Source organism: Pungitius pungitius, chromosome 11, assembly GCF_949316345.1.
Source record: "Pungitius pungitius chromosome 11, fPunPun2.1, whole genome shotgun sequence".
NCBI lineage: Eukaryota > Metazoa > Chordata > Actinopteri > Perciformes > Gasterosteidae > Pungitius > Pungitius pungitius.
The window spans coordinates 10,672,898-10,685,990 of record NC_084910.1 but is presented as its reverse complement, the minus strand read 5'-3'; the positions used below and the strand labels follow the sequence as shown (position 1 = coordinate 10,685,990).

The 13,093-nt window shown below is 40.1% G+C and overlaps 2 protein-coding genes across 5 annotated transcripts; both read right to left on the bottom strand.

The window, feature by feature from the left end:
- Positions 1-3,141: 3,141 nt before the first annotated feature.
- LOC119197500 (lymphocyte antigen 6S-like) lies at positions 3,142-5,283 on the bottom strand. 2 transcript variants are annotated; one of them, XM_037453870.2, is made up of 5 exons: positions 5,018-5,274; positions 4,730-4,846; positions 4,500-4,646; positions 3,771-3,881; positions 3,142-3,676 (listed from the first exon to the last, which is right to left on the bottom strand). In XM_037453870.2, exons 1-5 carry the CDS (start codon positions 5,061-5,063, stop codon positions 3,477-3,479), a joined length of 621 nt encoding a protein of 206 aa, XP_037309767.2. In that variant the 5' UTR covers positions 5,064-5,274; the 3' UTR covers positions 3,142-3,476. The 2 variants fall into 2 exon arrangements, with proteins under 2 accessions (XP_037309767.2, XP_062421731.1); XM_062565747.1 differs by lacking the exon at positions 4,730-4,846 and having other exon boundaries at positions 5,018-5,283.
- A 573-nt stretch (positions 5,284-5,856) lies between these two features.
- Positions 5,857-12,397, bottom strand: smg9 (SMG9 nonsense mediated mRNA decay factor). 3 transcript variants are annotated; one of them, XM_037453813.2, is made up of 14 exons: positions 11,949-12,397; positions 11,793-11,867; positions 11,270-11,504; positions 11,056-11,162; positions 9,721-9,833; positions 8,827-8,938; positions 8,621-8,716; positions 8,444-8,529; positions 7,843-7,949; positions 7,653-7,760; positions 7,331-7,456; positions 7,094-7,238; positions 6,481-6,566; positions 5,857-6,369 (listed from the first exon to the last, which is right to left on the bottom strand). In XM_037453813.2, the coding sequence occupies exons 1-13, from the start codon at positions 12,093-12,095 to the stop codon at positions 6,488-6,490; spliced, it is 1,536 nt and encodes a 511-aa protein (XP_037309710.1). In that variant the 5' UTR covers positions 12,096-12,397; the 3' UTR covers positions 5,857-6,369; positions 6,481-6,487. The 3 variants fall into 3 exon arrangements, with proteins under 3 accessions (XP_037309710.1, XP_037309709.1, XP_037309711.1); XM_037453812.2 differs by having other exon boundaries at positions 5,857-6,566; XM_037453814.2 differs by having other exon boundaries at positions 5,857-6,566; positions 11,065-11,162; positions 11,949-12,396.
- Between the last annotated feature and the right edge of the window lie 696 nt (positions 12,398-13,093).

Below are 13,093 nucleotides of genomic sequence, written 5' to 3'. Positions count from 1 at the left end.
CAATTTTACTTTAACCACCACTAATACCACATTGCTTCATATTACCATTACTGCCATACTAATTTTCTTTCTCTGTATTTCTATTATCCTGTTGTATTTTGAAAATAAACACAGCAAATATTGAATATGCAACAACACGCTCTTATTGCGTTTGTATATACTGTAGACATATTTGCATTTATTGGTATGTTTCAAATCATAAATATCTAAATGTATAAATCCTTTTGGATTATATATTTACAATTATATTGTATAATAGTTAAATGTCTATACTTCCATTCTACTTTAATATTGATGTGAAAAAACAATGGTAAAGTTCAGCAATATTCTCCTCAGCTTTTGTAATTTAGGCAATTCTCTTTTGTCATTTTTAGTTTATTTTAAATGTTTAAATAAGGAGGATTCACCTCTCACAACAGATTGTTTTCTTTGGTACCAGTATAACAACCATACACTCACCTGAAGGATTATTAGGAACACCTGTTAAATTTCTCATTAATGCAAGTATCTAATCAACCAATCACATGGCAGTTGCTTCAATGCATTCATCTCCTGAACTCATAACTGAATGTCACATGGTATTTCACAATCTGCTCAGTTACTGGGATTTTCATGCACAACCATTTCTAGGGTTTACAAAGAATGGTGTGAAAATATGGGCTTATTGCTAGAGGTCAGAGGAGAATGGGCCGACTGATTCAAGCTGATAGAAGAGCAACTTTGACTGAAATATCCACTTGTTACAACCGAGGTATGCAGCAAGACACAGGATACACAGCAGACATTTGAGAAATAGATTTGTTGTGCTTTTTACATCAAAATATTATTGATAATTGCAATATTCAAATTGGTTTCAGGTTAACAATATAGCACTCATATGCATTTGCCTCCTAGAAAGTGCTGTTTTATGCCAGACACTCAAAAATGTTTAAGCAACATGAAAAAAATTAACAAAAAGCTGGTTAGAAACTAGAGGATGCAAAAGACAAACGGATATCACACATAAATGCTTTGCCTGCTCATCAGTTGAAAGGATAAGGAGGGGTGTGAGCACTATATATGAGGCCTTGCAAGGCTAGCGAGAAAAGCCTGGGCTTATGTTGCCTTTTCATCCATCTAGGAGAGCACAACCGAAGAGACCACAGCTGTCCACAGCAGCACGACCTCTGACATGCTTTTTCAACGATTCACTGGAAGACAAACACAAACAAAAAGCATTACCCTTCGGGGAAAGAGGTAGTGTCTATTTTGGTAACGGTCGAAGGAAAGAAATGACAGCCTAAACACTTCTCAATTCTTTTTTTCCCCTCAGCATTCAAAAATCATTCAAGTGAAACACTGTGAGTGGAAACACTCTGCTCATTTCTTGAATTTTGTTAAAAACATTCAACTGTGCTTTAAATACTTCCTCTATCTACAGGAAACACGCTCGCTCACGGCTGGTCAGTCACCGCCCCCGTGCCAGAGTCACTGGTACGAGAGGCTCATGTATCATCATTCCTTTCACATTCTGCTACAGTATCGCCCAGCCTCCTCACCTGAGAGTTGTAGGGCTATATGGTACAACCTGCATTTGGCGAAAGACAAAACATTATCAGTAAGTTCAACGGGATAAATAGTTTGATTGGATCTTCTGGGGAGATAGATTTTAGTTTTAAGATTAAAAAATTGGAGATGTCGCAAAATACACAATGAACCGACAAGGGACACGCAAGGTTGAAGTACATTGGTGAAGGTGCAGGTGAATAAACACAATCAATGACATGGCAGAAAAATCAAATCCACAGGCAGGAGGTGAAGTCAACCCAGGGACACGAGAGGAAGAAAACTACAAAACAAAACAAGACATAAACCCACACTGTGACAATTTTTGCTTTCATTTTATAGACAATGCTGAGGAGTACTTGTTTTTCCCTCATTTCCAGTTAATGTTAATAATATTCACTCTTCTCTTGGGTTAGCATCACTGTAATTATGTTTCTTAGTGTTAGTGTGAATGAAATGAAACATATATGGTGTAACACATTGAGTTTATGTTTGTTGAGTTAGATCAATAATTACAACTGAACAGAAGCAAAAAATTATTAGAAATGTTAACTTCACTCTTTATTAATGAATTGCGCAGAGGCAAAGATTGACGCATTAGTGAAACAGCTGAGGCCAATCAGCAAATCAGCAAATACAAGCAGGATTTTGCCCGATTATTTGTTATGCATGCCATTTAATTCTCCAATTTAAACTTACTCAGGAGATCCTCCCTAGACTACCCAGGTAAGCATTCAGGACCTATTTTGTCGGTCTCGTATCCTGCAAGATAAAATCATGAATGTGCTTAATCCGTACCTGATGAAATGTACAGGAGAAACCCTGACGACAAGAGAGACTCCCAAGGCCAGAAAAACAGTATTTAAATAGAGTGTACGCTTTACAAACCGGACAAATACTATAGAACTAATACTGGCACGCAGTAACACTCATTTCCGTACATATCGAGTCGGTTTTCCCACTAGCAATACCGAAGACCAATACTAAAAGTGCCTTAGGAGTATATATCTTTTCTTTCTTTTGAGCAGAAGAGGGCAGTGTTGGTTTGAAAATCAAAGGGATCCCAGGTAAGTGTTTCTTCCATGTGATATACTGTATATCTTGACATGCTAACATTAAAGCTAAATTAGATTTACATTCTTGAAGATGATTTGACTCTCCTCCTTAATGCTTCTTCAGTTCTCATTATGACCCAACAAGAACTTCCATTGGATTAGAAGGAAAACTTTTGATGTTCCAGCATCATGATTAGTGATAAATAGCGCAGAAGAGTCCCCGTCTGATGAAGATAAAGGCGGCTTGTGGCAGACTGCTTCTGGGCAATGCCTGACCCTGTTATATCATCGTTCTGCATCCCCTTATAGCCGAAAATGTGTCTTTCTGGTCATTTCGGGGCTCTTGCTGTTTGAAAATCCATGCCCCTCAGGGGTTTATTTCAATGTTAAATCTGGAAACAGCAAATACAGGATGAGGGCCTCACTCTGACCTCTACACATTTGTATAGTTACAGAAATTAAACAATCAACTGACCCACACGCCTTTCAAATGAGACTCAGAAAGAATTTAGAGGACTCCAGAGATCAGGATACACAGCAGACATTTGAGAAATAGATTTATTGTGCTTTTTTACATCAAAATATTCTTGATAATTGCAATATTCAAATTGGTTTCAGGTTAACAATATAGCACTCATATGCATTCGCCTCCTAGAAAGGGCTGTTTTATGCCAGACACTCTAAATTGTTTAAGCAACGTGAAAAAAAGAACAAAAAGCTGGTTATAAACTAGAGGATGCAAAAGACAAACGGATATCACACATAAATGCTTTGCCTGCTCATCAGTTGAAAGGATAAGGAGGGGTGTGAGCACTATATATGAGGCCTTGCAAGGCTAGCGAGAAAAGCCTGGGCTTATGTTGCCTTTTCATCCATCTAGGAGAGCACAACCGAAGAGACCACTGCTGTCCACAGCAGCACGAGGCCAGCACTTGTGCTGCTGGCACTGTTGCAGAAGTTTCCCTGACAGCAGCTCATTTCGACTCCGACAAGTCCTGACATCTTCTGAATTCCAGCGAAGCACATCAACTTGGAGGCACAGCCCTTCATTCTAACCAGTTCACCTGCGGTGTTTACTGAGAGAGTAAAAATAATAATAGTTTGTTCATCTACTAGAATTCCTCTCTGAGCAGAAGTAATATGTGGAAAAGAGTCTCAGGGTTGCTTTACCTTTGGCTGAGATGCAGTGGTCCTCGGTATCCTCACAGTTTAGAGTTGCAGTACAATCTTGTCCTTTGCATTGGAAGCACTTTTTACCATTTGGAATGAATTTGCTGGGACCTGTGACGTAAAACAAACATTGTTCACAACATACTGTTTGGCTGTAGAGGGGGATTGGAAAGTAAATGAAATGCACTCATTTCCTTTGTTCCTAGTTCTTTACATGCTAGTGAACAGCATTAAAATGAACAGATTAAAAAAAGTCTCTTTTGTCCAGACACCCACATGCATGCACATAAACACACCAGCTGCACTGTGGCACTGGGGGGTGTTTGGCTCTTGGGCTTTTCTCTAACGGATGGTGATATTGGAGAAAAGTCATTTCCTCATAGTTTTGAAATCTTAGTCTTGTAACGATATTTTCTGAGAGCAGGTTATGAAACACTCACCGGCATCATGAATCTACAACGTCTATACGTCACGAGAGATCAATATCCAATTTATACAGTAAGTGTTAAAACAATATCATTAAGCCAGTAAATTAATGATATAGTTTTTCAGAAAAGTTTTCAGTAAAATAATATTTTATGTTTTATAATTAAACAATTTGTTTTATTGACATAATCAAGATAACAAATGCATCTAACTAAAACTTTAAAGATGAGTAGTTGTAGTAACATTTTCAATAGTGTTTTCTCACAGAGTAAATAATAACATCAGACAATATAAGTGATTTACCAAGGGCAAATTGGTTGTTGCAGAGCTCGGTGTTACAACATGTGCTGTTGATCACGGTTTTAGCGATTCCAAAGTTGATTGAGCCCTCAATGCACTCTTCAGCCAAAGCACAGCTTTTTGATGAGACTTCCTGGACTTTGAAACCACCTGCAACCAAAGAGGAACCTTTGTACACTGAACCGGGAAGAAGCAGCTTTACCAAAAATATAATTCAACACAAATGACGATACCTGCAAATGAAGTTAAAGTGAGTGTGCCACACTGGTGACCTGCCAAAGGACATTCTCTTGAGTTTGTGCAGGTTCCTGAGCTTCCCGCTACACACTCATAACATTTCAGGGTGTTGGCTGTGGAAATCAAATATAAAAAGATAAAAATAAATAGATACTTGCATTTGTAAAGGTAAGTATACAATATATAACAAAATATGTTCAGTACATTATTACATATTCTCTTACATTTGAGAGTAAAATCCTCTTTTCTAAAAAATAACATTACATAACAGAGTTAAAACTTGCCTTTCGATAGGAGCACAATCCCAAGGATGAGTGTAAGGAGATGCATTTTGTGATGGCACGGTACAACAAGTTTCAGTAGGATTTGTAACGGTTATAAGTAGTTCTTTGGGAAAGGGGTTGTACTCATCCTCAGACCACACCTTTGCTGTGTTTCGCCTTTACCACGGAACAAGTGCTGCGGCCCGGCCCCCTAAGCGCCACCCTTGCCCACCAAAGAAAATCTAGAATGCTTTGCATCTGCTTTGAAAGGGAAGGAAAGTCAATATTATTTGTATAGCACATTTAAAAAACAAGGCAATTTAAAGTGCATCTGCTTTGAAAGGGAAGGAAAGTCAATATTATTTGTATAGCACATTTAAAAAACAAGGAAATTCAAAGTGCATCTGCTTTGAAAGTGAAAAGTAATATATGTGAAGATCTGAAATTTTCACAATTTTGTAGAAAGGATAATTGAAACCTAATGCAACCTCATAGCTGCATTTGGTTTCCACAGGGGTTGCTCTATAAGTTTCCCACCAAACAGTTAGGTTTCATTTCTTCATAAGGGGCCTTGCATGATCAAGATCAGAATAGTTGAGGTATTCTGGGTGTGTGTGTTCATTAAGATATTCATTAACTCTTGCTGCAGGGAAATCTACAGGAAAAAAAGTCACATTAATATATAAAAATAAATATATAAAAGTTAAAAATGTAGGTTTGAAAAAATGTCAACAAAGGGGTAAAGTACACAGATAGTAAAAAGCAGAATTTCAAAAAATAAATAAAAACACGAACTGAAATTATATATGCGCAAATATGAAATAGAAAGATATACACACACACACACACACACACAGAAGAACTATTATAGTATTTATTGGACAAGTTAGAGGTGTTTTCCTTTCATCTTGGAGCAGAGCTGTTGTGCAGTCTGACAGCAGCAAGGAGGAACGAATCGAAAGCTACGGAAGGCGTGGGCGTAGAAATCACCCACAGGCAAACGTTTTACTTAAGTTTCTTTTTACTTCTCAGTATTTCACAATTACACTTTTGGTAAAGGTTTGAAAACGATTTTCTTTTTTAAACTATATTTTCATGTGTGCACCATCAAACAAAAACAAAAAAACATAATGGCCTGTAAATAAAAAAATACTATCTATTTAAAATACAATATTTCTTTTTTTTGATTCTGCTCATTACTGGTGTGCGGGCTGCAGTGGTGTCATTTCAACATTTAAGGTGCACACCTTCCTGACACTGAGCGCCAAACGTTTGCAGCTCGTCCTTCACCCCGATGGATGTCTTCAGCAGGCGTCCTGCTTCAACATCAGACTCGTCAACACTGACCGGGTGTCCAGCTTTGCTCGTCCGTCCTGTAGGGTGCAGACGACAGTGTCCACTTTCAGAGCCACATCTTCTTTAATGTGAACTGATTATCCGACATAACAGCTCGCATCTGCTGCTGTTTGTGACAGCAGTCCAACCGATGTGTTAGCTGAGCAGGCGGCTGTACTCTGAGAGGGCCGAAGACTTTTTCACCCCATCCCAGATACGAGCTGAATAGTGAAACCTGTAAAGAAAACAACACAATTATAAGTAATAAAGGGGATTCACCTGATGCAACCAATGGGTTCGGTTGTTTTTCGAGGGCATTTCGCTTTTCACTGCAAAAATGTGTGTGTGTGACATGCAAAAGAGAACCTTTGATGTTGCCGTTTATGCAGTACGAAAATGAATCAAACTAAAGGGACCTTAACCGCAATTAAGCTGGTTCAATTGACACATAAAGCAGACATGCTCTATTTTTTCTGCATTTTACTTTCATTGGAAAATGTCTTTAACCTACTAAAAAGAGCACTGTCCTTAAAGATAAGATTAAATGAAAATGCCTTTACCAACCTACACGCGCACACACACACACACACACACACACACACACACACACACACACACACACACACACACACACACACACACACACACACACACACACACACACACACACACACACACACACACACACACTTATTGTGCACCTATTTGATCATTCATGCATGATCAATTACTTGTATTTTAAAAGAACAATGTGATGTTTACCAGTTCTTCTCAGTGAGGATGGTGTGAGACAGTTGACAGCGGGGCATAGCCAATATCTGGCTGCGTAGTTTTGAAACCATGGTTGAGAAGGCAGGATGTCCTCTGTAGCCCGGAAGGAGGGAGAAGAGGGGGTACGTCCCCGTCCCTAACCACAGTACAAAGATTAATTCCCATGTCAAACAATTAGAGGAGAACAATCGTTGAGTTTTACCTAAGTGAAGATAAAGTCTATGTAACCTGTTTTAGTCAGGGTATCCTCCCCATCATTGTCCTGCATAGGAAGGAGGAACATGTTGACTTCTGTTGCCAGATATTCCTGCTCCAAACCAGGGAACATGTTGCAGTCCAGCATGGACAATGTACCTAAAGACAGACCAAGTATTATCCAAAAGTGCAGTTGTGGCATCATGTAGCAACCACTTTGTTAATCAAATCTCTCAAACAAACTCACAACCACAATGTTGTTGATTGAACGATAGATTGCCATTAAACAAGGTGACAGCCACAGAATGAACAGACTGTATTAATGTATGAATATATTAGTATTGCTGTTTTGAACCTTTGTATTTGAGATGAGAGTGGGCCATTAATTTGTCCACAACCATGTACATGTTTTTGAGATTCTTCGGGCAGAAATCGTCTTGTCTGGCTTTATTCTGGAGGAACACTGGATGAGAAAGAAATATAAAAAAGGTCATACAACCTGGTTGCTGAGTGTGAGATTTTGTGCTTCTGCATTAAAAAGTCACCTATATGAGGATAGTACTCTGCTCCATCGTCGCTGCCTGAAGAGCTGGTGCAGTCATGGCTTGCAGATGGAGTGGAGGGTTTCAACATCTCAGCAGTCTGAAGGAACCTATCCACAAACAAAACGGTTCATTTGCAGTCAGTGAGATTGTGGCTGCAATGTTTCAATGCACGTAAGAATACATTTGAATACATACTTAAGATTTACATACATAACATTTAAAGGACTTTCTGTACTTTCAAAGCTACTGCTGTCTACCTTCCACAGTTGTTACCACTTACACAATACAGCGTTTGCTTTCAACTAGTGAAACTGTAAGATTTGAATTATTCACATTAATTATTCAAACTTCATCTTGAACTGATAATATTGTGGTTAAACAAGTGAGACCGGTACAGTTTCAACCAACTAGAATTTGCCTGCATTTGTTGTATACAAGACTAACTGAAAGACAAATATTATGAAGTAAAAGCAGAATATGAACATCAAAATGAAATGCTCAACATTCCTGAGGTAGGGGAGGGCTTTGAGAGCTTCCTCCTTCTATTGTCCCGTGACTATTGAGAACAACTGTATACCATTGCAGACTAAAAAGTACCAACCTGTAGAGGTTTATGTCAGTGAACCAGTCTTGAACCACAATGACCACATGGCACACCGTAAAGAGGAAGGCAGCGATCTGAAGAGACTGTTGAAAGATTATAAACAGAATTCTAATGTGTCACATGTGAAATGTCCAAAGAAGTGTCCCTGCTGCCATCTGCAGGCCAGCCACTCACCTGCATTTCAACATATGTGTGAGGGAGGTTGTACTCAGGAGGCAACTTCCGATCGTTGTTGATGAGGTGGTCAAGAATGGATGGGCTAAGCATTGGCTGAAAAAAGGAATAACAAATTTCACTCATAGCACATTAGTCCTTAACTATGGATGGAAATGGAAAATACCAAGGATAAAGAAAGATAAAGTGCATTGGAAATACTTCACCTGTGTATCCAAGAAGATGACTCTCTCCTGGGTGATGAAGAAATCAATCCCTGTACTCTGGTTTCCTGCTCTTTCCTTAATTTCTGGACTCTGGGCTCTGAATACATACCCCCTGGGCAAAAAAACATGCATTCTATCCTTTAAAACACTAGTTAAGCTTCAAGAAGAAGAAGGGGCGATGGTGGCGCATGGAGTAGTGCAGTGCGCTGGGGGGCCACAAGGTTGGTGGTTCAAATCCCGGCTGCCACATGTGCCCTGTCGAAGTGTCCCTGAGCAAGATGCTTAATCCCTAATTGCTCCCCAGGCAAAAATGTAATGCATGGGTTATAATGCAATGTAAGTCGCTTTGGATAAAAGTGTCAGCTAAATAACATGTAATGTAAAAGAAGAGATGCAAACTGCAATTTCAAAGTGCATAAAAAAAGGATTTGAATAAGGTTTCAAATTTAGCCACTTCTCAATTCTCTTGAAACACATTATATTTGATCATTTTTATTGTGCGGACATTGTACAGTATGACTAACTGAACTGATATCAAACAGATATAATATCGCCCCTGTGAGTTCAGAAAGAGTATCTTTACTTTGTTATTGCAGCTTTAAAGTCCTCCCGATGAGGAAACATACATTTACATTTTTAATGGGTGATCATGTGTTGCTTTTTTTAACACTGACCTCCTCATACACTAAAATAGTCACTGAAACACCTAACTGTATTGTTTAAAATATTCTCCCATATTAGATGATATTTTCCATTATTAAGGGAAACCTCCTTGTCTGTTAAATGTGGACATTGTTCAAAACGATTTGTTTTTTTTATCATTAAAGGAAACAGATGCATATAATCAAGCATTTTACGACATACAACGTAGCGTCTGCGCTACACAGGTCTCACCTTTGATCTTCCTCTGGAGTGTTGGCAGATAACAGTGACATGATTGTAGATTTTCCACTTCCCTGCAGGCCGATGACTCCAACCACCAACATATCTGTCTGGTCCCTCAGATACTACAACAAACAGAAGTCACTTTAAGTACATACTGTGCCCTGTATTAAATATACACAACCTCTGTGTTGGGAAAATTAAAACAAGGTTCATTGTCAGTGGATAGAAGGTCTGTGTCCTCTTGAACCGATACATGGTGTCCCTGAGATAAAAATGTGAAGGATCATTTGTGAACCAGGATCTGGGTATTTTGCCCTGTTGTGAAGTTGTATTGCCTAGGGGTAAACAATGTTTCTCTTCCATCTCATTCACTCGTGAATGACGGTGCTACTCAGGTGGCGGCACGGATCTCTGCCTGTCTGACTGACATCTCTCAGTGGATGTCCGCTCATCACCTGAAGATCAACCCCGACAAGACTCTTTTTCCGGGTAAAGACTCTACTACACAGGATGTGACGGTTAACTTTGGCAACTCTGTGTTAACGGCCACTTTGACTGATGGAACCTTAGAGTGACACTTGACTCCCAACTTTCCCTGACTGCCAACATTACAGCGTCAACACGATCCTGTAGATACACGCTCTACAACATCAGGAGAATACGAGCCCTGCTCACCAGAAGGCGGCGCAGGTACTGATTCAGGCTCTTGTCATCTCCCGCCTTGACTACTGTAACTCTCTCCTGGCAAGTCTCCCTGCTACCGCCATTCGATCACTGCAGCTCATCCAGAATGCAGCAGAGCGACTGGTCTTGAACCTTCCTAATTTCTCCCACACTACTCCACTTCTCCGTTCTCTTCACTGGTTACCAGTGGCTGCCCACATCCAGTTCAAAACATTGATGCTCACATACCATGCTGTCCAGGACATGGTGAAGCCCTACATCCCAACCCGCACACTCTGCTCTGCATCTGCCAAGCTGCTTGTTCCTCCCTCACTAAACACTTGACAAGATATCGACTCTTTGCCGTCCCGGCTCCGAAATGGTGGAACAAGCTCTCTGATGACATCGGGACAGCAGAGAGCCTCTACATCTTCCGCCGCAAACTAAAGACACACCTCTTCAGACTATACCTTGACTAAAAACACTAACAAATTGTAGCACTTAAATCTGACATAAAATGGCTCTTAGAATCCTTCAAGGAGCCTTGATGCATGTCTTGAATGTGTGTCAACTCTGCTCCATGCGTGCCAGCAATTCATAAATGTCTGGTTTAATGATTTCACACCGATGTTGAGTAAAAGTTTTCTACTACTCTGTGTTCCACATTCAGTGGAAGCTTACCCAGCTTACCTCCATGGCACTGTCACACCAATTCATCTGGTCATCCACGAGCTTGATGCTGTGCTTCATCTTCTCAGGAGGGAGGAGTTTAGACTGGCCAACCATGGCTGGAAGTCATACAGAGAGATTCAAGAATTACGTTTCTATGCCGGGGTAATTTAACCTTATTGAGTGCTTCCAAGTAGCCATAACGTCACGGTGAGTGATAGCTCACGGTCCACAGCGCTGCTCGATGCAGAAGCACCCATTCCTCTGTTCTGGATCTGGTATACAGGCTGGGTTGGTCGCTGCCCCTCCCTCTCCATCTTGGAGGGTCCAGGACCAGAAGGTTGAGTGGCTGCATCAGGAGGGGTACTCAGCTTTCCTCCATCATCCCTGGCTTTCATTAGCATGATGGGCTTTTCCAGGACCGGCGCACCACTGAGAGGTGCGTTCTGGGAGGGCTTGGCCTTGAAAATGATCCAACAACACCAAAGATCAATAGATAGCATGACCTGACCCATTGTGAAAGAAGAAGTATAAATACCGTAAATTATTTTGGGCAAAAGCGGTGAATGAAAGTGAATTAGCTTAAATGTATTTCACCCAGACTTTCTTCTTAAATTTAATAATAATAAGTACACACCTAATAAGTACACAATTTCAAATATTGCAGTCATGCATAATGATATTTTACTTTGTATTTGATGAGAAGCATTTCATAATAACTGCGTAGTATCGCAGATAACTAAACGTACCCTCTCCCCTGGGGGTTTTGCAAGAATGATGGGTGTCTTCTGAATGAGTGGGCCTGGTGGATCCTCGCTCCCATCCTGGAAGGAGAAATTGAGGCGAGTGACTATTTTTGATCAGATCAATGCTAGAGCGTCTTCGTATTCTAACGTTAGTTTTACCCTGCGTTCCCTCGGTTGATATTCCCGATCCCGACTGGGACCGGATAGATTTTGCCCCGGAGGTCCTACATCTCTGTCCCCCCGGCGTCGCCTCCTTCTGCGTCCTTGTCCGTAGATCCCGGGCTGACTGTGACCGGACTCTGACATGTCGCCGCTCACCCGAGAACCGAGTCACCACAACAACACAACTGCTGCCAATAGTAAGCTAACGTGAGCTAGCGAACGGAAGCCTGTCCAAACACGGGCGAGCTAAAGATACTGAGATATCTTCAAAATAAAAAGTAATTCTACACGTTTAAATAACGTTATAACTCATCTAATGGTGACATTGATAAACAGTTAGGTTCGTAGAATCAGCTCTATAAAGCTTTCCGAATGGGGAAATGTAACGTTAAGCAGTAACCAATCAAACAAACTCGTCCGTCTGTTAAATGAACTCGTAATGAAACATTGGAATGACATTAGGAGTTCCGTTAGTCCTGGGATCAGTGTGCTGGCTTCAATTATGACATCCAATCGTATTTCATTATATTTCTTTGCTTGAACTAAACTAGGTAACGGAAAATTATAATAATAATAATAAAATATTACGATATAAAATTGAATATGCATGTAGAATTGCATAAACGTAGCCTACTATAACACACACTGGTTATTAAATAAGGTTTATGTGTAAATTACAATGGTTAAAAGTATGTAAAGATGTATTCGTAACATAGCATCCAGGAGTTTTTATTACTTTACTAGGAATGTGATTTATTCACTTATTCAAAATGGAGGCTGAAGTTGTACAACAAAAATTCATTTCAGAGAAACACTAGAACTACAGAAATGGACGGTTAGAACCACAAGAGGACAGGGTGATGACGTCAGAGCCGGCGTTTTGTTGAAGACGCCTCTGCACTAACATTAAACTAACCCAGAGCCAGCTCCATATCTGTTATAAATGTATAATAAATCAAACAGCATGTTCCAATAAGAGGGGATTATGCTTGTGGGATGAGAACTGTATTTAACCTGATGTTATCCTTTGTTTGTGCCTCACAGGCTTCAGCATAGATGTTGACAGACAGCTGTTAATGGACTGTGGACAGTTGAGGCTTGTGTAGTCCTTGTGTATCACAATTATTTTGTATTAAATCTGT

Excerpts from the sequence above, each read along its gene's own strand:
- smg9 (XM_037453812.2), bottom strand. The coding sequence starts at position 12,095 with ATGTCAGAGTCCGGTCACAGTCAGCCCGGGATCTACGGACAAGGACGC. Across the intron at positions 8,530-8,620 it reads ACACATATGTTGAAATGCAG|TCTCTTCAGATCGCTGCCTT; the intron begins GTGAGTGGCTGG and ends ATCTTTCAACAG. Across the intron at positions 7,950-8,443 it reads ACTGACATAAACCTCTACAG|GTTCCTTCAGACTGCTGAGA; the intron begins GTTGGTACTTTT and ends GTTTGTGGATAG.
- LOC119197500 (XM_037453870.2), bottom strand. The coding sequence starts at position 5,063 with ATGCATCTCCTTACACTCATCCTTGGGATTGTGCTCCTATCGAAAG. Across the intron at positions 4,647-4,729 it reads CACTTTAACTTCATTTGCAG|GTGGTTTCAAAGTCCAGGAA; the intron begins GTATCGTCATTT and ends CTTTGGTTGCAG. Across the intron at positions 3,882-4,499 it reads CAACAACCAATTTGCCCTTG|GTCCCAGCAAATTCATTCCA; the intron begins GTAAATCACTTA and ends TTTACGTCACAG.